The 24960-nt window shown below is 41.2% G+C and overlaps 1 protein-coding gene across 1 annotated transcript in view; it reads right to left on the reverse strand.

Annotated features, from left to right (window-relative positions):
- LOC121739796 (Down syndrome cell adhesion molecule-like protein Dscam2) overlaps positions 1–24960 on the reverse strand; it is a 69548-nt gene that overhangs the window by 34256 nt on the left and 10332 nt on the right. Inside the window, 5 exon segments of the mRNA XM_042132365.1 lie at positions 1115–1238; positions 3557–3706; positions 8159–8320; positions 9699–9837; positions 13524–13708. Coding sequence (XP_041988299.1) covers positions 1115–1238; positions 3557–3706; positions 8159–8320; positions 9699–9837; positions 13524–13708 — 760 coding nt within the window.

Genomic DNA, 24960 nt, shown 5'->3' on the forward strand with positions numbered 1-24960 from the left:
AAGTGGGGAACATGGGCGCTTTGGCAGAAACCGGCTCTGGGAGAAAGATATAATTTATGTTACATACACTCACTTGAAAATGGGAGGAGGGTGCGCTTGGGCTTGACATAGCAACACGATTTCGTGCTTTGCGAGTTTTGTGAGCGTAGTGCTTTTAAATTCCGAGGAGAACGACGGAGCCTTCGATCCGATAGGTTCTGAGACAAGATTTAAAGGGCACGTTAGTATTAATATTGACTACGCGTTCTTACCTGAAAATGGGGACAGGAAACGCCTGAGCTTGGCACAACAACGCAAAGTCTTGTGACGTTCTACGAGTTATCCCGGAAAACTGGACGTCGTTAGAAAACGTAGGGGATTTAGAGCCAACCGGTTCTAAAATTTAAAGAAGAATATAAATTAGTCACCTGTAAAGGGGAACCGGGTACCCCTGGGCTGGACACAAAATATTAAGGTCTTGGCCGACTGTTCGAACGTACCAAGAAAATTTGTTATCGGTCGAGAACGTTGGCGATTTTGATCCGATGGGTTCTAAAATCAAAGGTAGGTTCGGGTAAAAGCAGGTAGCATGAGATTTGATTATTACCTGTATATCGGAACCGGATATCCTTGAGCCTGACAGAGTAACGCAATGTGATAGTTTACGGGCCTGTTAATGAACCAAGCGAATTTATCGTCCGTCGATAGCACGGGAGGCTTGGCGGCTATCGGTTCTGAAAAGTGATACATTTATGCCCTTTTATTCTCACCTAAATATCGGGACGGGGAATCCTTGGGCCGGACATAGGAGAGCGAAATCTTGTCTCGATTCAATTTCAAACCAAGCTAGTTTTGAACCACTCGAAAATGATGGACTTTTGGATCCGATCGGTTCTACGAACAAAAACGTTTTAAGGAGTAGTTTTGAGCTGTATTCGTTAAAGTATTATAAGGTTTTAATTTGAAATGATCCACTCACCTAAAGACGGGGACAGGGTACGCTTGGGCCAAGCAAAGTAAAGTGAAACTGGAACCCTTCTTAAATTCCACGAATTCGATTATTTTCGTTGGGACTTTCGGAGGAGTACTATTGATGGGTTCTAAAAATATTAAGTAGATTTTAATATGTTATTACCTGAACAGAGGAACGGGGAACGCCTGTGCGGGGCATAATAGTGTCAAGCTTTCATTAACGATCGCACTAAATCCTCTAACATTATCCATCGTGGGAAACTTCGGAGGAACGCGTCCTACGGGCTCTATATTAAGAAAAACCTTTTTTAATTAAAAATTGTACTGGAAATAGGGTTTACCTGAATATCGGGACTGGAAATGCCTGTGCCATACAGAGTAAAGTATACGTAGCGTTAGCCGAAACTTCGGTGATATCGATCACCTTCGAAGCTACTTTTGGAGCGGCGCTGCCCATCGGTTCTATGGAAGAATAATATGCGAGGAGCTTAGAAATTTGAAACGTCACGAGTACCTGAATGCTGGGGCGGGAAAAGCTTGCGCGGGGCACAAGAGGGTGATACTAGCGCGCTCGTTAGCGTCGAAGGCGCGACTTTTGTCGGTGGTCGTGAATTTGGGCGACACTCGGCCGACGGGCTCTAAGAATAAATGGTTCGTCTGAGTCGTATTACAAATGCGTTTACCTGAACAGTGGGACCGGGAACGCCTGCGCGGGACACGACAGAGTCAAGCTGGCGCTAAGTATGGCACTAAAGCTCCTCGAGCTATCCATCGAAGGGAACTTTGGCGAGACCCTGCCGACCGGTTCTAGGGGCACATAACATAGTGTTTAATCGAAAGTACCTGAACATCGGACTCGGAAACGCTTGGGCCGGGCATAACAACGTCACGGAGGTATTCGACGAATACGTGAAACTGCGGCCGGTTTCCATCGACGGAAATTTTGGCGCGACTTTGCCCATCGGTTCTGTGTGACGAGACGTGCGTTTGAGCTACACCGAATACCGTACTTCCTTACCTAAACATTGGGACGGGGAATGCCTGAGCGGGACATAGGAGCGCTAAGCTGGACCGTGTGTCGTAATTAAAAAGTCGACTCTTTTCTAAGCTCGGAAATTTCGGGCCGACCCTTCCCATCGGTTCTGAAGCAACGTATTAATTCACAAAGACATAGGCATAAAGTTTTTAAAATCATATAAATGTCTCAGATAGCTTGTGTATTCGATAAATACCTGAAAATCGGGACGGGGAACGCTTGGGCCGGACATTGCAACGCAAACGAATCGTTCAGTCTCACTCCGATCATGGTACCCATAACTAGCGAGGCGAATTTGGGCGGGACGCGTCCCACCGGCTCTACAGTACAAAAGTTATCCGTTACTACAGTTTGCATTTACCTGAACAAGGGGGTCGGGAAAGCTTGCGCGGGGCACTGCAGGGCGTAAGACTCGTTTTTCCGCACCTCGAACATGGTCCCGGTGAGGACGGTCGCGAATTTGGGGGGAACGCGGCCGACCGGCTCTAGAACGCAACATACATCGGTGGAGGGGGGCGCTGCGGATTACCTGAACACGGGGACAGGAAAAGCCTGAGCCGGGCATTGCAACGAGTACGTCGACCCCAGGTGCGCCACGTACATGGCGCCGACCTGGGTGGAGGAGAATTTCGGCGGCACCCTCCCTATGGGCTCTGAGGAACGACGGAAACGCTTTAATGCCGGGAGAGTCTTACCGGTACACGGGCGCCGGGTAGGCCTGCGCGGCGCACAGCAGCGCCACGCCCGCGCGCGCACCGAACTGGAACCCGCTAGTGGTCTGCGCGCTAGGGAACTTGGGAGGTACGCGCCCCACCGGTTCTGTTCATGTTGGGAGAAGGTGGCTTTACGAGGGTCGGGCTCGACGACACGTTATTGACTTTGAGTCCCTACTTTGTAACGAAATAGATCGCGGCGAGGCTCTGCAGGATACCCTGTCCCAACATTCAGGCAAGTTTGTGAACGATGAAATTGGGCAGATCAAAATAACATGTTCAAATGTAAATCAAACCTTAATTATAATCTGTCATAAAATCATAATGTGATAAAACATAAAATGGTGATTTAGAGTCATGATAGTTGATACTATATGATTATGAATTGTTTTAATGTGAGATTATAATTAACGTTTGCAGTTTAGGTAGACAGAGTACTTTTGTAAACATTTGTTTAATTTTTGGTGAGCATATTTTGAGCATCATCCAACAACGAAATTTAATTTCTTACAAAAGTATTCTTTCTGACATGTTATTCATTTCATTAATTAACTATTTACAAAATATAATATAACAAAGAAAGCTTTCATCTTACGATTTAAAATATTTTCGTTACTTGTTAATTATTTATTGTAAAAGATGTCATGTCTTTACAAATATAATTTTCATCGTGGATGAGAGCGTCCTGTGTTATAATAAAGTATATACCAGTAGCGCTGATCGAGAAAATACTACAACATTTTTAAGTTTTTTAGTTATAAAAATATTAAATCTAGTTTCAATCTAAGATTATTATGAAAAAAATTTGAATAAACTGCGCTACTGAGTTACAAAACAAATAAATGTGAGGACTTACCAGTGATAACCAATCGTCCTTTAGTAGCCGACAATCTAGTTTCTCCAGTGAGCCTGTGCTTGGTGCGGCATTGGTACGACTTGTATCCGTCCTCGGGTCCGACATCTCGGATATGCAACTCTCCGGAAGGTAGCACCAAGTATTTGCCCTCTGAAAGTTACGACTTCATTAGTATGATCGCCGATGCCACCAGTAGTGTCATATTTCATTTAAGCTCAATCTTATTCAGTGCGACATAAGGTCGCAGTTTACTTACAATAGCAATGACATGCACTAGCCTAAGGAAGGAGGAGTGTCGGGAGAGGTAGGCCGTGAGGCCCGTGGAGCCACGGGAACCCTGTTCAGGAATATCAGATGCCTACGCAATGAAGCCCGAAGTGATCATATACGAAGGGAATTTGGAAGCTCGTACCATCAGATTTGGAATGAGTGTCAATGTTAATCTCGTCCTCCTCATCGCCCTCGCTGATGATCCAGGAGACGACGCCCACATACTCCGACACGAAACTGGGAATGTGGCATTTCACTATAGCCGCGTTGCCCCTAAGGACGTACTCCTCTAAGAGATTGACGGCGTACGCCTGCGAAACCACTGAAACAATCAACCTAATCAGTACCAGGGTAAGGCTTCGGCCGAAGATCCTAAAACTAATCACGTCAGCCCTAAACCTAACGCTGTGACAGGAGCGAGGAATAACACAAGGAAAAGGTAGCAGGAGTAGGATGTTTTTGTACCTAAGTCCGAAGTCTCATTAACTTTGATTTCTTTATCTACGTCATCTTCAGAAATGATCCAAGAGGCTACCCCAACGTATTCGGAAACGTAGCTCGGAATTTGGCATTTCAAAATGGCCGCATTTCCTCGCAACACGTACTCCTCCAAAAACTTTCCGTCGTATGCCTGAGATACAACTGCAAGGAAAAATAATAAGTTACTAAATATCTTTAATTTTCCTAGTGTTTTCGCACCGAACGATGAGTAAGAATCCGATTAATGTCACAAATTCACCCACCCTAAAACTAACGAAATGAACCATCTGGGACGAGAATAGGCAACATGGAAAAGGTTTGGGAAAATAGGAGATTTTTTCGATATTTTGTACCTAAGTCTGAAGTCTCATTTATTCGAACTTCTTTCTCTACATCATCTTCGGAAACAATCCAAGAAGCTACTGAGACGTACTCGGAAACGAAGCTGGGGATTAGGCATTTTAGAATAGCCGCATTTCCCCGCAACACGTACTCTTCCCAAAACTTGACATCGTATGCCTGAGATACAACTGTAATGGAAGTGAAAAGAAACAAATTATTTTGATTCCTTCAATGAAATTCTCTAAATAATTTTTCGCAATCAAAAATATAAATCGTAAGACCAGTAGCAGAATATTAGACCTAACTGACAAGATAGGACAAGGTAATGATGATGGATTTAATCAGGTCACAGGATCCGCTATATTACCCAAACTGAAATCCGAGTCGATATTAATATCGGCCTCCTCGTTATCGCCTTCTGAGATAATCCACGAGGTGATGGTAACATACTCCGTTACAAAACTGGGGATATGGCACTTCAGGATGGCCGAATTCCCGCGTAGGACGTTCTCCTCCCAGAGATTTACAGTGTACGATTGCGATACGACTAAAATGTGTGAAAAAATATAATAAGTAAAATTGTGCCTATTTACATTTTAGCACCCTAACTAATAGAATTCAATACCGGATGGACATAAAAGGATTACGGGATTTTCAGCCTACGACGTCTAATTCGTTACCAATATCGTTAAGGGCAGTTCCATTTATTTCCCTCTCCTCGACGTCTCCCTCGAATATGAGCCACGACAAAACAGTTACGTATTCGGAGACGAAACTCGGAATATGACATTTGACGATGGCAGCATTTCCCCGCAAAACGTTCTCCTCCATTAGGTTCAGTGTGAACGCTTGGGAGACAACTGCAATGTTACAACAAGACTAATTACGATTGGATATAATATACAGGCGTGATGGGACGGACATGGAATAAGAGGATACCAATAGCGCCTAGAGTTAAATATACCCAAGTTATTAGCTTCTGCCTTAATTTCTAGTTCGTCTATATCACCCTCCGATACGATCCAAGACGAGACGCTAACGTATTCGGTGACGAAGGTGGATATGTGACATTTGAGAATAGCGGAGTTTCCCCGCAGCACGCTCTCCTCCATCAGGTTTACAGTATACGCCTGCGTTACCACTAAAAATGGGAAACTTTTATTTACTTTTGAAAAAGGTATCGGGAGCACCTGGATCGGGAGGAGCTTAAACGTAGTAACTATAGCGTAAGAGTACCCTGTTGGCCTGCAAAGTCATTCGAATAGATTTCATTTTCTTCGTTATCTTCGCTGATGATCCAGGAAGATACAGAAACGTACTCCGTTACGAAACTCGGAATGAGACATTTGAAAATGGCAGCGTTTCCCCTCAGGACATTCTCCTCGACCAAGTTGACCGTGTACGTCTGAGACACGACTGAAATATAAATTCGGATCCGATCAGAAACTACAAGATCTAAATATTTCGGGTGGGGATGGAGAATGGGCCGAGCGAGACTGTCGGGTACCGTAATCATTGTCCAACACGTATTCCCCGCCCTCGGTGTCGTGCCACGAGACAACCTGCACGTGATCGGCGACGAACGACGGAATGTGGCACTTGAAGACGGCGGCGTTGCCCCGTATCACGTATATGTCGTACACCTGCGACTCGTAGAACTGATTCACGGCTGCAACGGGAGCATAGTGACTACGTTTGATCGGGCGGCGGGGATTTCGAGGAGCGGAAGAGGGCAATCGGGGATGCGCCGTGATCGCCATTACCGTAATTGCGCATCGAATCGTTCGAAAACGCCGGGAGGGACTCGTCGTTGGTGACCCATTCGATCACTTGCACGTAATCCGTCACGAACGACGGGATCGTGCACTTCACTATGGCCGGGTTACCGCGAAGCACGTCCTCGTCTGTCACTCGTGGTTCGTAACTTTGATGAACGACTGTGAAAACAGATCACCCTGCCTAAAATACCTGCCATCATTTCGGGAAGCGGAGAATGTGGAGGAGGGCCTAATGTGATGACTTGATGAGAGTGAGTACCGGATTCTACGTAGGAGTTATTGTAGCTCGCAGCGACGGTGTCGTTGTCCATTATCCACGACATTACATAAACGAAGTCCGCGACGAACGAGGGGACGATACACTTGAGGATGGCGGTGTTGCCTCGCAAAACGAACTCGTCGTTGACTCGAGCCTCGTACTCCTGAATGACGGCTGCGACGAGCGAATAGTGTTAGGGAACGGGAAATGCACTCGTTACTACGTTGGAGCGTTACCCTCGGCGCTGCCCGGGTAGTAGCTCCCTCCCTCGCTGTCCGTCCACATCTCGACGGACACGAAGTCGGAAACGAAACTGGGAACTTCGCACTTCATTATGGCGGCGTTTCCTCTAATTACGTACTCGTTGTCGGCCTCCGCTTCGTACGGCTGGGATATCACTATATCGGTCACATATATTTAGGAAGATACAAGGATTTGGAATAATTACAATTATTATCATTAGCATTATTATTAAATTATTGTACCCTCCGATATTTTCGTATTGTTAATGGTCAATATTTCCCCGTTGTCCATGAGCCAGGACTCTACATAGACGAAGTCGCTAACAAATGAGGGTATCTTGCAGCGGACAACGGCGGCGTTTCCTCTAATGACGTACTCGTTCTCGGCTTCCGTCGCGTAGTACTGAGATACAACTGGACAACAATCGATGTATTACGATGTATTACATTGAATAGGTAGGTACCAGGACATACGGACAATGGAAGTAAGGTGTGGTTGTTCGACGAGTGTTTACCGTCGTCATCGGAATAAGTGATGACCGTCCCCTCCTCGTCGATCCAAGAGTCTACTTTAACAAAGTCGGCGACGAAGGAGGGTATGGAACATTTCAAAACAGCGGCGTTGCCTCGGATGACATATTCAGTCAAAATCTCCGTTTCGTAGAATTGATTGACGACTAGAGGAGAAAAAAATTAATGATTCAAATGCAAAATTTAAATAATAATATTTAGAGTGTAGTGGGGGTAATGGAAATGGGAAATTCATATTTGTCTAGAAGCACTCTACCGATATCATCGGTGGGCAGGTACTCTCCGGCGTCGGAGTCGACCCAGGCCTCGACTTTCACGAAATCCGCGACAAAAGAGGGGATGTTGCATTTTAGGACCGCCGTATTCCCTCGAATCACGTACTCGGAGACCACCTCGGCTTCGTAGTACTGGGTCACGACTGAAATGATATCACAGGACGGATGGAGGATCGACGCGTCTAAGATCAGGTAAGGTTACCCTCGCCTTCCTTCGTGCCGTTCACGGTAAACGAATTTCCGGCCTCGTCGTGCCAGGAGATCACGGTAACGAAGTCCGCGACGAACGACGGTATCGAGCACTTGAGTATGGCGGAGTTGCCTCGGATCACGTACTCGTTGTTGACTTCGGACTCGTACTGCTGCTGCACGACTGGAACACGGGGGACGGAGGGGGGCGTTAGAGGCGGTAATGGCGGAGGGACCGTAGTTCTCGCCGGGGTAGAAGTCCTCCTTCTCGTCGGTGTGCCAGGACAGCACGTCGACGAAGTCCGCGACGAAGGAGGGGACCTGGCACTTGAGGATGATGCTGTTGCCCATTATCACGTACTCCTTGTTCACGTCCGTGTCGTACGCCTGCGCCACGGCTGGTACGAGCTCGACATTACTTTCGATACATTGATGACCATGACTATTTAGATGACTGTACAAAAAGTGTAGCTTATCCCTCTAGTGTTTTTTAACCACATAGATGTACCCCATTGAGTTTTACTTTCGATTCTATTGGATGTAACTGGTAGTGCCTGTTATATGGTCGTTATTAAGTGATTATCAAATTGACCCTATTGTCCCGGAGGGCCGTCTCTGAGGGCACGACTAATAGAAAGTAATTGACCGATTTGTCTTGTGACCTTTTATAATTCATTTCACGCTTGTTTATAAATATACCTCCTCCTTAAATCCTCTTTGACACGGTGCACTATAGCGGAACAATATTTTCACTAGAATATGGGTCTGCTACTTATAAAAATAAGTTCGAGATATTTTAGGGGACCTTTGAGTATTTCCTAGAAAGGGTGATATCAGTGATATTTAGACAGCTAATTTTCGAAACTGTCATGTAACATAATACCCTTAAACATGGCTGCTGAAAACCTTTACATTTTAAATATTTCTATTTTATATAATATCTAAAAATAATTTTTTAGATTAATGGTATGAAACAAACATACATACATGTTCTGGTAAGCTAGAAATACATTGTCAATCGTGACCAAACCTAACTTGCACTCTCTCCATGCCACGGAAGTCACTCATGGTGTTTCTCATGTAACTACTATTCTAAGTATGACGAACTAATAGACATTTAACTAATCTCCTTATTCAGGTTGGATGGCGTTTGACAAGTATTTTAGCTCGCATGATTAGACTCAAGGCTAAGTCTTCCTGATCAAGGTCATATTGATTACAAATACAGCAAAGCCTTTTGTTTACATTTTATTTTGCCTCGTATATTGCTATCCTCCGCGCGTGAGCTTCGAGGAATCTAGTGCTGAGGAGTGGGCATATGCAGGGCTGCACTTTTTCTTCTAACAAATCCTCGGAGCCCGCGCGTGGAGCACAGTTAATATTTGGTCCACTTAGTTATTTTAGCTCAGAATTGCTAATAGAGTGATTTTTATGTCGCCGACATAAACTGAAATAACTTTGAATGCTGTCTGCTATATCCAAGTTTTTTACAGTACTTAATAGTATATTTTGAGATTTAGTTAATTTCGTATTGTGTCTCCGAAATAACGCCCCGAATTGTTATTTTAATGCCGATTGTTTTTTAGCAGTGACGTTAAGTAACGTGCAGCACATGTCAAGTAAATAATCAAAAAAATACGGATTGGCGACATCAGTTCGCACATTGCACCGCACCTTGATTGCTCAAGTCCGCGTCCCCTATATTACGTACTGTCAAAAACTCTGGATCAGCTCTCTATATTATAGTGGTGAGTGGTGACTGGTGGGTATGCTCACCGGCGCGCACGTTGACGTCTCGGGAGTGTATGGTGCCGACGGGCGAGCGCGCGAGGCAGGCGTATACCTGCGCGTGCACCTCCTGCCTGTAGTCCTCCGCGCGGAACGGCGGGAACACCAGGTTGCCGTTCGGGAGCACCTGGAAGCGGAGACAAAGGAGATTGGAATGTTTGTGTCACACAGGAACGACGATCCTCGCGCGATCTCCGAGGATTCTCTTAAGAGGTTTGCTAGGTATTTTTTCATAGACAAGCGCTGTTCTGCGCTACGTATTACAAGCTCTATGACTTCATTGCGACGTAATTTGTTAATCACGCGGTATCAGTACTAATATTAATCCATCTTAAGAGCATTGTCATGACCTAAATTTCTTTTGTTTGATCGTGAAGGGGTAAGATAGACGAACAGACAGACACATATCGTAAAAAAATACAGTAATGACAGTGAGAGTTAGAAGATCATCGTCACACTCGTCAGAGCTTAGGATGGCAGTTAAATTAAAATGTACTACACTGTACTCGGCGAAATGAGGTGGTAGCCGTCATTGACCTTTTTAGTCCAGGCGCTAAATGAAAAATGCTCGCACTGTATTTACAATATTTAAGAATAAAATTGACCTCTTATAAAAATACAGATTATTACAGATTCATCGGAAACCTCTTGGCAACTCTTGGTATGCAAAATACGATATAGCCCTTAAACTAGGAACATTTGACAATTCATTGTCAATCGCGGTTTATAAAGAAAATGACAAGGTTTTTGACAGGGAGTCAATGACCGCTACTGTCTCGATTCCCCGAATACAGGTCTTACCTTACTTAAACTTTGACGATAGTAACAGAATCTTAGTAGTATAGGTAAATTCTCAAAAAGTAAACCCTAAGAATGAAGTTCTAACGGAAAGCGGCTGTTTTAACTTAAGAGTTGGATCAGTTTACAAGGATTAGCAGTCTGCGCGTCACACGGTAAGTATGCACTTCGCATGGCAATTGTATTCTGTATGCAAGATTGTCCCATTATTGTAAACCCGATACCATCAATGGACAAAATGTAGGAAACTATTGGTATTGACCGCACGTTCGCATGTTACGAGAACCATTATAATATTGGATCGGCTTTAGATAATAATAATAATATAATATAATAATATCTATGGACGCTTCACACCACGTCAGTCTGGCCCCGTGCTAAGTACCTAAAGGACTTGTGTTTCAGGTACCAGACAATGGAAATATATTTAATACTTTTATACTATACATATATTTAAGATTTTTATTATATCATACACATATTTAATATACATCCAGACCCTTCCCGGGTCTTTGAAAACTATTTGTTCCGTCGGCGGGATTCGAACCCGCGACCCCCGGCTTGAGCTACCGACGCGCTCACCACTGAGCCACAGAGGTCGTCAGAAGAGTCAGAGATAAAATCATTCATAGTAAGTGGCAAGTATGCAGTAGTCTGTAGTATGCAGTTGTTGCATATATGCGATTTGAATACATTTCACAACTAAGTTTCTAGCTATTAGCTAGCTGATGAGTGCCATCTATACTAATATTATAAATGCGAAAGTATCTCTGTCTGTCTGTCTGTCTGTCTGTCTGTCTGTCTGTCTGTCTGTCTGTCTCGCTTTCACGCCAAAACTACTGAACCGATTGCAATGAAATTTTGTACACAGTTATTCTAGAGTCTGAGAAAGGACATAGGCTACATTTTGATGTGGGAAAATATCTTATTTCCATGAAAATATCGATGAAAATTACTTCGCATTGCGCGTGGCCAGCGCTCATCCCGGGGGTCCTGGGTTCGAGTCCCGCAGGCGGAACAAAAAGTTTTCAATGTTCCTGGGTCTTGGATGTGTATTAAAATAATATTTCAAAAATCTTAAATATATTTTATGTATAATATTATAAAAAATCCAGAAATATATCGACGCGATGCAATGAACATTTTAGTTCTAATACGATTCAACAGATGGCGCTTTTTTTTTACTTCGTTGTAACATAGAACTAATCATACTTATTAGTTATTATGTTTTTGTTTATAGTTTTTAATACATTAGAATATTATGTTTAATAATATTATCACTTGCTATAATAATAATCAATCTATCTGATCTTATAGAACTCCTACTGCATTTCTAAGGAGTTCGAGTGTGTTGTGTTGGCCTATATTCCATCCAGAAAATATTTTTACATTTTAATTCTAATATATGAAAACAGATGGCGCTTTATTTTTTACTTCATTATTATAACAGAACTAATCATACCTACTTTATTATATATTATTGTTTTTATTCATAACTAGCTGTTGCCCGCGACTTCGTCCGCGTGGACTTTAGTTTATAGCGCGCGGTGTCAACAAAATTTGTGTCAAATTTAAAAACTTTTTAAAACCCTGGTAAGTGGTACCCCTCTTAGGGCCGCGCAGCGCGCTACACCGGAATGGCAGCGCTGAAAGTGCTCGCCTCGCCGCTGCCATTCCGGTGTAGCGCGGCCCTTAATTAATCAAAATACCCAAAAACAGCTGTGCAGTGTGCACATAATCTGTACTAATATTATGAATGCGAAAGTATCTCTGTCTGTCTGTCTGTCTGTCAGTCTCGCTTTCACGCCAAACGCCAAAACTACCGAACCGATTGTAATGAAATTTTGTATACTGATAGTCTAAAGCCTGAGAAAGGACATATGCTACTTTTTTACTGGAAAAAAGGGTTGTAAGGGTCGTAAATTTGTTCAAAAAATTCATAATAGATGGCGCCGTGCGTCTTCTACATCGCGCTGACGCTTGCTCAAAAGTCTTTCTATAAGAGGTGGTATCATCTTACATTTAAGTCTCGATTTTTTTCGATTGTTATATCTATTCTACGGTATTAAATAACTCAGTACTTTATCTGTGCAGGCAGTGACGTAACCTTAAGACCAAATTTCACCAACGACTGTTAAAGTTAATGCTCGAATTAGTATCACGTTAGCTGTTTCGTTTTTCATATGAATGAAAGAGAAGACAGGATATTTTAACAAGCTGTTAACACTAACAGACGTTGGTGAAATTGGGGCTAAACCTATCAATGATAAATAGTTTATGGGTAAAGTTGTGTAATTGGGGGGCTAAATAAGCTTTAAAATTTGGCATAATATATAAAGTTTAACATACAAAAATGAAGTACTTATTGTTTGCACACTGCACAGCTGTATTGATTTAAGGGGTACCAGGGTTTTTTTATAAAAGCTTTTGACACCAATTTTGTTGACATCGCGCGCTATAAACTGAAGTCCACGCGGACGAAGTCGCGGGCAACAGCTAGTTCTGAATAAAGGCCGGGTCGAGTGTCGAAAAATTGGTTCAACCGACTGTGTTTAAAATTAAGTATCAAGTTGCAACTTGCAGGTATAGAATTATTATTATAATTTTAAATGTATTTTAAATCTAAATCACGTGTGCAAATAATTATGAAGTTTTAATTCCCGCAGCTTCCTCAACCTTTCCCACACATAATACCCACATATTATTCAAAATAAAAGTAGATTTCAGAATGGGCACGTCCAAATATTGCTTGATGATATGAGGTGGGCGCTTCTCCTTAATCACCTTCGACGAAAATGTTGGTGTGTACTTAAGACCAAATCCTTAAGGACGTCTTTTACGACTGATGGACAGTAGGCGGGTCCTTCTTTCACACGGGTAGCGCTGAGCGCACAAATATTTGTTCGTGCCGAAGCACGGTTCAGTATAGAGCAGCCTCGGCAGCTGAGTTGTGACTTACAACTCATCTGCCGAGGCTGCTCTATAGTTACCCCGCGTGTAAGCGCTGGCACTCACCTGTCGCAGTCCGGGAACGTCGCCCACAGCAGTACCGTCAGCTCGCACCCAGATGACGTCGGGGGCGGGGGAGCCCCGCGCCGCGCACTCCACCACCGCGCCCGTCGTGTTGCTGAAGTCCACGCGGTTGGGCGGTTCCTTCATGAAGATGGGGCCGATGCTCTCGTCCTCGCATCGCACTGCTCCTGAAAAGATGGTTCAGTTAGTGTTTGGATCCAGAAAAGTAGTTTTACCTCCTATCTCAAAGAAGAACGCTCTTGGTGATTACCGATTACACTAGACAGAACTCCGAATGAGTGATTTATAAAATCCGAGTAATATTTTCCATGGCCTCCAGAAGCCAAAATAGCATACCTATTTAAAGTCTTTACCCCAAATGGTTAACTCGAGTTAAACGAATGATACCTAAATAATAATACATTCAGTGCAGCGGTATCATGCACGGTTTGCATCTAATTTTGTAGACAGTATCTGGTTCTAAAATCTAGACCGGTTGAAGGCTAGTTTATATGACGTAAACAGATATAATATTCATTTATAGCGCTCGACAAATCCAGCTCACTTCGCAGTTGCCGATAACTTCGATTCGCATTTGTAGCTTGAACACTGTACAGTAACTGTTTAATCTGTGCTTTTATTTCGTAGCCTGACAAAGAGCAGATATCTCGCATTTCATGTTAGTGGTAACTAAATGGTGTCAGGATTTTAGCATAGTTTACTCTGTCAATCACAAGAAATTATAGGCTGTAAGACGTTATTAGATTTAAAGTTATATTTAAGCTCTTGCAATAATTTGATAAGCTAAAGCTCGCTAAAGCTCATCAAATCTCAGCAAAGCAAACAGTTTTACTGAACTTCTGCAAAACATGGACCACGGTACAATAGTTTATTGGCGCGGTCGAATGACTTCTTAAGTCTCTACATAGAGCATATAGAACATCTTGGAGAATCATTGGATTGAGCCAACTAAGCCCAGATGTTTACCATCTCTAAATCTACATAACTGTCTGTCGGCGCACGCGCAGCCTTAACCGCCTTAAATGTCAGAGTCCCCGGGGCCCCGGGATCGGACGCGCACAATTGTGGCCCCCGGCCTCAGCTCGTAATGGCTGTGGCATTGCACTCGCACAGGGAATAGCGGTGACCTTTATAGCACTACTCTAGTGGTTAGTCACTGACTGGAGTAATCACAGAAGAGAGAAATCGGAACAGTATTCTAGTCAATTTTATAAATAGCTTATGTCTGCTATCACTATAATATTATTGTATGCAATGTGGTACGCGTATAATGAGGGGTAAAACATGAGAAAATATTATCACAAATGGCTGTAAGAGCAGATGATTGCGAAGATTGAAGTGCGTTACTGGTTTTGTACAGTTATTATAACTTATTAGCATTTTTATTTATTTAAACTTACTTTAAATTTTATACAAAAACTAGTTTGAAACAAGTCGACAATCGTCTGCAAATATTTATGCACCTTTTTGCGGTGTTGTGTTAATCATCATAACATATAGCTTTAACGAAGTCAAAATGTAAGTTTTTGATAACATTTCTTGCCCCAGCGTCCTTGAGTATAAAGAACAGGGTTTGGCAAAGAAATTTTTAAGTTTACTTTTCGTACGTCATATGGTCAGTAATCACTACACTTGTATGATTAGTAGATACAACATTACGCACAATTAAAATCTTTTGTTTGCGCTATTTACTCGTATACGCAGTTTTGACATGGTCAATTATTATCTAGATTTTAAGGTTTTTTTAACATATTAACTATCCATTCAAGGTAATTGTTGATTTGATTGTAATTCAAAAGGTCTGTAGAAACACTCCTGTCGAAACCCCCCCGAAACCGGGCATAATATTCAAACTTGGAACAAATTATAGGGAACAAACTGCACATTTTCCTGTACTCTCAAAGCTCACAAAGCTTTGGCTCAATTTATCCGCAAGGTTACCGACCGGAAGCGGGCGGGCCCGGGACTCCTGGCGATTGGCGAACAAAGGGACTAACATACACAGTACAGTACTGCAGACAAACATTGTACTACACTACTGACACAGATGCATACTTTACGGCCCGGCGCGCTAACAAGCCACCGTGACGGAGCTTTGCATAAGCTCTGAAAAAGCTCAAGACTTTTTTATGCGAATAAGTTGGACGTTTAATGAAGAATCTGAAAGCTTAAATGAATCACCAGCTTCATGCTTTTACACTACATACAGCTCCCTTAAGTCAAAATACTGTGATATAAAATGACATTGCCCTAAATCCAAAGCTGTTCCTGGCATTATGAAAAGATGAATGTGACTTGAGTTGAGTGCAAAACATAGCGTTTCTATAGGTGTTTGGTCTTATAAAGAAGTCTTTTGAGAGTTGCTGGCGTTGTAGCGATACATATTATGCTGTTAATATAGTGTAGCTTGTTAAAACGAACTAATAGTTCTAAGAGCCATGATTCCAGGCCAGGCGTCAATCGTCAATGTAATGTTCGGTGCTTTAACTTGTGTGTTTTAACATAGTCAAGACACAAGAGTGTTCAGTGTGCTCTATTATTATACTATAGGAGTGTCATTTAAAATAGCCTGTTTCAAGCAATGCATTATTTAAAGAGTTGGTTAATTCTTCACTCAGAGAAGAAAAGGCTGCAGAGTGCAACGGATTCAAGGGCTTATTTTTTAATCGATTATACACGAACTATGTTTGGTCCTCGTGATAGCCCCAACATCTTACAAAGTTGGCGGTACACGAGCTGAATGATGAGGGCTCTAAATCGCTCCGCTCGACCCAGATACGCGACGCAAGGCTACAAGGCTACAGTCTACGCCGAGAGATGCCGCATGACGAGTGACGACCATTTATAGTATTAACTGTGAAGATGTTGATTACTATTATAATATTATGCCAACAAATTAGTTATCATTGTTCGCCACTAGGGTTATTGTATAGATGACACACCGTAGTTAACGTCTTTACGGGGAGTAGTGACAAATTCAGGATTATGTTTGTCAAATTGTACATTAGGAAAACATTGCAGCACATAATACAACTATGCATTTATTTACGTAGAGTAGTATAGATTTTTTGCCTGATACTTAGATAATCTATCAGGCAAAAAATCGCTAAACGCTTGCGGTGCATGTCAAATCCATTCTCAATTTCTAACTTCGCTGTCGAAGCTATCGAGTGCAGTTTGACTGAGCTCCCGAACAGAGTTATTATATAGATGATGAGGGCTTCTGCTCGACCCAGTTCCGCGCCGCGTCGCGTCACCGCACGGAGGCCGACGCGACTAATTGCTGTTAATTACTAACCACGTGGTTGCTGGTTACCGTCGCGTTCGGGTTAACGAACACTCACAACTTGGTCACGGTCAACCTCTACCCGTAAAGGAAGTTACGGTGACACCCACGTTTTGTTACGTTTGAAATTATAGCACTATCCATGGACGCTATGTCGTTTTGCGTTTGCGGTGTAAACACTGACTCTGAAGCAAGTAAGCAAAGGATATTGATTGAATCAAATCGCAAAACCTTGTGTAGAGTGTAGTAGAACTCTCGTTAAAGGCTTGAGGAATATATTATTTGAAAGTTTGTATTGCTTCGTACAAAGCAAGCAGCGACTAATGATTTTGCGATCGTAAAACAGCTCCCCAAATCTGATTCTTAGGCCAGTATAAATAGTCAGTACTCAAAATGCATCTCGGTCTCAAGACACGGTTCAGGCTCTGTGATTGGTTGGCTGTCAAAATTTGGACCAATCACAGAGCCGAATCGCGTCTTGAGACCGGGTCGCATCTTAAGTACTGACTATTTATACCAGCCTTAATAACTAAACTTGATCAATTTGTGTCAATCACCGTATTGAAGCGAGCTAAATCTGTGTATTATATCGTAAAGCGATCAGGGTCACTTCTAGTGCTATAAAAATATTTCCATATTTGGCAACAAATAATAACCTTAGAATAACAATTAAACGTTAAATGCTGGTAGCAGTTATAAAAACAATTAATAATTAATATTTATAGTACAATAATTTTTATTTTATGATTTACGTTTTATAGTCGAGAAGCGTTTCTTTGATTGTTTATGACCAAGAGAGAGATAATGATTTATGACACCGTCTGTAGTAGAAAAGCATTATTATTTAATTACTTAGTTAAGTTTTTTCGCTGACCGCTGAGTCTACCTGCATGGGTTTACCGGACAGGTATACCACAAAGTGTGTGTAGCTGTGCAGTTTTTTTTAGCCATTGGTACATGCTGAGGCGACACACAAAAACATTTCCTACTTAGCTTCCATTCATCCAAATATATTTTTAGCACAGATTTAGCGTACTGCGTATCTCTCGGGTGGGGTCTGAGGTAGGTAATTTTAAATTTGAGATAATTTCAAAGTGTTTTTATGGTTCATTACTATAGTAATTAATTCTTGGTCTTCTTGTCGTAGACCCTGCACAGGCAAGCCTGCACAGAATACCTCTTCGGTTGACAGTATCGCACACTTAACGACACTTAATGATACACTTAATGTAATTGGGTTTATTGGGGATGATACTCTAGTGTGAAGGAGTTACAATAGATCCTCATAGATCGCAGTGATGTCAGGGCTACTGACAGTGACCTGCTTTCTTTAAAAAAAAGCATAAAAAATTAAAAAATAAAAATAACTTTCACCACAAAAGAAATAGTAATCAAAATATTTTTTCTTCGTCCAAAGTCCAATCCCATATATTCTGAGAAACTCAGAATATATGGGATTGGACGTTAGATAAGGCCGTGAGCGCAGATGTTCACGACAGGTGCTACAGAAACCTGATTCACCATATGGAAACGCAATTATCATTTTATTCATTTACTACATACTTCAAATTGTTGCTTTGATCATTTCATTAATGAGTCGAGGATTAGGTATAGTGTTTTGTAAGGATTTATGGACTATTTTTCTTAATCCTCACTCTATGCGGAGACGAAATGAGTCTACGATCTACAAAGTGCAATAAACTCTTTAATTTTATTATTATATAAATCTCTCTAAATGTTCATTATTTCTAATATTACTAAATGACTTCCAATGAAGTGAGGCTCGTTGTGCTTGTCATTCTGCTAAGAAATGACAATAACCTATGAATGCGTCCCTAATAATTTTGAGTACATTGTACATCTGTATTTGGCCATAAATATTAAACTTGCGTATAATATTTATGGCCAAATACAGAACCGTTTGTAGAGCAAGAAGCTACTTGCTCTACAAACGGTATATTCTTAACGGCTACTTTAGGGCCCAATTTTTGACGTACTTACTTAAATCTTTTTCTGCTGGGCTAACAGACAAGTCATAGCATGTGATTTGAGAGCCTGTTAATTTAGGAAGTGTTAAAATGGCTGTTATTATAATTACGAGGTACGAGCTCTATGTTTGTTATTTCTTCGCGCTTAGTCCTAGCTGGCGGATGTTTGGAATGAAAATAGTTTTTAATGTGATCCCTCAGGAACTCATACATTTACATTCCATATCCATAAATAAACGGGAATGTAGTCCAGCGGCTTGTTTCTTGAGAAATCTATTGTGATTGCAAGTGATTGTTGGTAGAGCCAAGTTTATTCTTGGTGACAAAACAGAAACCAATCTACATATATTAAGTTATAAGTTTGTACTACGTACAGTTATATTGTAAATGTTTGCACACAATATTCCTGTTCTACTTTACTTTCTTTATTATCATAGTATATCCCACAACCTGTACATTTTGTGGTAGGTACACTTTAGGGAAAAACTATCACGCCTATTGATTTGTGCTTTAACATAGTAATTTTTATTTATATAATATTAGATAAGTAGATGTGTCATCATTAGTAATTCAAGGTGTGACGACGCGAGCCCTCACAAGCTCGGCTTTGAGCTAGTTTATTTTAGCTCTACATCTCTAGCCCCTACATCAACAACTTTGCCTAAATCATACCATATTTTAGTTAACCACAATTTAAATTCATCACAAAACTATAGATCGGCTCTTGAACATCTCCTGCTTTAACGAAAATAAAAAAATGACCGCGGCAAAAAATGGCGCACGCGACAGATGTTCGCCGCGCGCTGTGATTGGCCAAGCGCCACAGATGCGTGCGAGGCCGAACTTGATTTCTACATCCACGAAGCCTCTACGTCTACCTGCTACTGTTTATAGCAGTCAGTAGAGATAGAGGCAAGTAGTTTATTGACGTTATACCGAATAGAAGGCGCAATATTCTTGGAACCAACTTGGAACATAGATAAGCTTCACTGAACAAATCATCAGTAGCACTAATGACGTAAAGGGCATTAATCATAAAAATGACGCTCCTGTCTGCATTATGAACACATTAATCTTGCAATTTGCAAATACAAGTTATAAAGATAAGTATTTGTTTAACTTGTATTAGCCTAAAAACGTCAGAATAGGCTTACTAACAACGATGAATGAAAGCTCTCATGCCCTCAAAGCATACATTTTAAAACCTAAAAGGAATAATTCCATTAGGAGAGCGATGCCCTTATGTGGAGAGGTTAAGCACTGGCGCGATGTAGGGCATCCAGATTAGTATTCTCGCGGGATCTGAGCCCTAGGGCACTTGATGCCTTCGCTTTGTGCTCCCCTGCAATTTACACAATTATTGTCACTTCCTGCCGTGGAAGATGAAATATGATATTTTAATGGTTTTCTAATTTATGTTACTGTTGTAACTTGAAGTAAAGTTATTAGTTTTAGCATAGAGTAATAAATGTATGGCTGGTCTCTGGTTTTAGATCCAGTTTCACATGTTGTCACTTTCTTACTTTATATTTTGTGGGAATTGAGATTAGAGAGTTGAAATGTGAATTAATAAGCTGTTGCTTATTAATTGTCAAAAGATTGGGTAACAAGCCACATTATGACTTGTAAAAGAAGTTCTAAGTATTAAACTAGTGCTTACTCAAACTCTACTTAGACGTGCCTCTATCATAGTTCGTTATATCTTTAAATATTTATAAGGTATGTTTGTGAGGAATGATTGACTCTTATTGATTGATATGCAAAGTTCGCTCGCTTCCGGCTCAGCCCACTCGCACATGGAAATTAGAATAGATAGCTTGATGAAATGGAATCGTCTTCTTTGTTTTGTAAGATTTATCTTTGACTAATGGTTCACCCATAAAAATGTTTAGATAATGTTGTCATAAGCTTGACCATTTGATATTTAAATTTTTTACGACAGTTACGAACTTAACGGTACCTTGCCTATATGCCTATTTTTTAGAAGGTAAGAGCAAAAAACTTTCTGCAATGGTCTTCAATGTTACGTGGAGTGTTTGAAACCTCTTATTTGGTTGCTGGTCCAATTTCGAGGACCGTATGGTGCTCACCATCCTCAAAGTTTCCACTCGGCACCAGGAACTGAGGCCATGACCCTTGCACGATTTAGCTCCACCGTATAAGCACGAAACAATGGAGCGAGCTTATAATTAAGCCGCGCTACTCCGACGCATACTAATGTTTACGCACGCGCCCTGAATCCCCTAATTAGGTCCACGTTTGGGCAACACCTCTCCCCTCCCCTCTCGCTGCGCCAGGTGACGACCCATAGATAAGTTTAATGACATCAACTAAGCCTCGTCTATGTAATCTATCGGAATAAATTATTACAAAGTTTGTTAATGTTGACGCAAATTAAGCAACGGGTTTGATCACTTTGAACGAACTCATTGGCTTTATACAGTTGCCGTGGCTCCATCAAAACCGATGCATAGCACTGGGGAGTCGAACATAAGTTAGTCCCTGCAGTTTCAGAACGCTGCATTGCAGAATGCATTGAAGTAGGTGTACTTACCCTTTTGCCTTTTGTATACTCGAAAATGTGCGCTCGGGACTCGGGAGCCACAAGTTCGAAAATATAAAAGCCAGCCTTTTGGTCATTTAGCGTGTGGTCAAAAACCACTGACACGAATAATTGGCGTATTAATTAATACACTAACATTGTGTTTAGCCTGTTTGCTGGTCGTTCGCACATCGTTTTGTTATAGATTCCTCGCGCGTCCGTCGACGGCTCTAATTGCTGTAATAAACAGAGGGCTTCTTAAAATAGACGTGAAATCAACGTAACCGCTCCATTAACGAGCTAGAGTCTAGGGTAAATGAAACGTCTCTAGGAATCTAGACTGCTAAATGGAGAATTTGCGGTTTTGCTCTCGGTAAGTAGCGAAGCCAGCGTAAATTAAAGCAGGAGTTGAGACAAATGGCGGTTAGATACGAATTACTTATGACGAGTTGTCCTGCACAATTGGCAAAATTTCCAACTTTCTGGTAAAATATAGACCTATACTTGCATACATCATCATTATGCATCGTGTAAATAGTCTGCATAAAATTATTCATTCTGAATTTTCTTTTACCTGACTATGTAATAAGTTATGAAACAAATCTGTGCTACCTTCTATTTCCACTCAATGTTTAAATTATTTCAACTTTAATTTCAGCAGATGTAGGGCCCATCCTCACACAAGTGATACGACTGGTTACGTTTCGTCTCCTGAACAGTGCGGCCATCTTAAGCATGCAAAGGCCTAATGAGTGTCGAAATGGTTCATCAACCTGACTGAATTCCTCCGCTTATCTCTTGCCACATTGTAACCCGAGCTAGCTGACACTGAATACTTGAAGACGCTTTGTAAATTATGTGCAATACGCACTGCACCATGCTCGATCTTATTACAATAGCCGTAAGGGTCATAAGAGGTAGAGCGGGTTAGTAGCGAGCGTACGTGCAGCGCGCAGGTGCTATGGAAACGAGGTTAGCCCTGCAGAGTTTATGTTTTGATTCATCTATAAATAAAACTTTATTATTGATATAACGTTACATTTTAATGCAATTGGTGGATACACTTTGACCTCCTTAGAAGTAAAAATATACCATATATTATAATTTATATGTATCCATATACGTATACCAATTATTCAATGAAGTCTAGATATTTGTCATGTCATGTCACACCCAGACCTTGCATAGTTATCAACCGTGTTATTATTTTAATAACTAAGGTAAAAAACCCAAACACAAAACATGATGTCTCAATACTTTCAGCGACTTCCGTTATTGTTTCGTTATGTAATTGTACTGCAGTTTTCTCCCCCAAGGAGCTAATTTTTTTCACAAAAGCACAAGGAGGCTCTCGCGGAGAACTAGATCGAATGAAGGATCTGAGAACTCGTTCCCGCTAGTCTGGCTGAGGTGAAGGCTTTTGCAAATACTCTCAGCTTAGCATCTTTGATAAGCTTTTTATGAAGCTATTAAAGATAGCTTTATGAAGTTTTTTAAAAGTTTTTGTTAGCCACGATAGTATAAAACATTCAAATTCTTTATTAAGTCCGACATTTTCATATTTCATTTATGTATTTACTAAAAACATATTAGGAAAGATGCAGAACTTGTTACTTTAAATAATAATAAACTCTTTATTCAAACCATTAGTGAAACAAATCAGTTGACAATGGATACAAAGAAAGAGGAAAAAAAAACAGTTTGAAATGGCGGCCTTCTCTTCATTACTTGAATATCTACAAAAAGCGATAGCCAGCTGCAATGACACTATATCCACAACTTTATAACGGCTATAGAGCCCACATTTTTGCCTCTCCTATGGCATTTCGGCACATAGCACTGTATAGTCAATACTGTAAAAATTATAATAATATGTACCTACTAAAGAAAGGTACTGGTACACAAATATTATTTTATATCAATATAACACAATATTATTTACGTGGGAAGCTGGGCAGTGGGCAGTGGGCAGGGGCAGCTATGAGCTATAGTCCAGTTGCGACATTTCGCAGTGGGCGACCACCAGGCACCAACACACTCCCAATTGGAAAATTAGTTCCGCGGACGGTGGGCTTGGTGTTTTGTCACTTTTAACCGACTTCCAAAACAGGAGGCGATTATACTATATTTATTATTTAATAGTGTAGCAATACCTACATTCCTAATTGGAATGGGAGTAGTAGCAGTAGTAGTAACTAGTAATGCATGCTCTGCTTTTTTTTTATGAAATAAGGGGGCAAACGAGCAAACGGGTCACCTGATGGAAAGCAACTTCCGTCGCCCATGGACACTCACAGCATCAGAAGAGCTGCAGGTGCGTTGCCGGCCTTTTAAGAGGGAAAAGGGTAATAGGGGAGGGTAGGGATGGAAAGGGAAGGGAATAGGGGAGAGTAGGGAAGGGAATAGGGTAGGGGATTGGGCCTCCGGTAAACTCACTCACTCGGCGAAACACAGCGCAAGCGCTGTTTCACGCCGGTTTTCTGTGAGAACGTGGTATTTCTCCGGTCGAGCCGGCCCATTCGTGCCGAAGCATGGCTCTCCCACGTATAAACGCTTTCGGTTCTGAGAGTTTTTGATTAGAATTTAAAGCATTATACTCTTATAGTCGCTTTTAATTGGCTAACGTCAAAATTCAAAACAATTTACTAATTAAAACATTCTGAATTGCTAAGGTCTGGCTTAAAAAAACTCAGATATTCATGTAAACTGAAAAGTCTGAAATCAGCCATTAGCTCTTTACAGTTAGTCGACCTAGGTTAAGTTTGAAATAAGTTATGAAGATTGGAGAATATATTACATACTTATAATATTTTTTTCTAGATTTCGGTTTAAGGCATAGAAAGTTGGCAATTAAATCTCCGTTACAAATTAAAAACAAAGTTTTTGTCTCCGAACTCTACGCTTAGAAATGCTTGTGAATTTCAATTTTTGCCACATGTTTAATAACCACAAAAAACATGCCTTATATACAAGCCATTATGGCCTCTACGGTGCTGGTGCTTAGTTTTATTTCCCCGAAGCAAACATCGATCCGGGGCAACGCTCGGCAAAGTTTATATTAAAATGTAGAGTTCGCATAATAAATGGTGTAGCGTGTCTAATTATAGCGTGCCCAAATATGTGGGTCTGTTTGGACAGGAGTAGCTTGGCCGTCGTATATTATACATACAGTCATAGATCATTTATTTTTAATGAATATAGGCTAAAGTCTATTGTTTTCGGTAAACTCCGCTAGGATTTTCGCGTCGGAGATAACATAGCAAGTAGCAACTAGCAATTAAACAAGTTAACCGACTCTATTTTCTTCAATTTTGTTAAAGCCTGATCTGTATTGTTTAGCTATAAATAATGTATCATAATCAGCTGACTTTTACAATCTCCATTTTAAACATATTCTCTCACTTTCTTGTACATACAATCTTAATGATTGCGAAGAGGCTGATAGAAGTTCAACCTCAGCAAGGTTCTATGTACGCACTATGAGGTATCGTTATTCATTACTATACCATGACATGTAGGAACCTAATGTATTATAGCATTAAGGCGAGGATATATGTGTTTATAATAGTGGCTTGGTTCTGACAATTGCAGTGCGTGCAGATA

Source organism: Aricia agestis, chromosome 2 (genome assembly GCF_905147365.1).
Source record: "Aricia agestis chromosome 2, ilAriAges1.1, whole genome shotgun sequence".
Classification (NCBI taxonomy): Eukaryota; Metazoa; Arthropoda; class Insecta; order Lepidoptera; family Lycaenidae; genus Aricia; species Aricia agestis.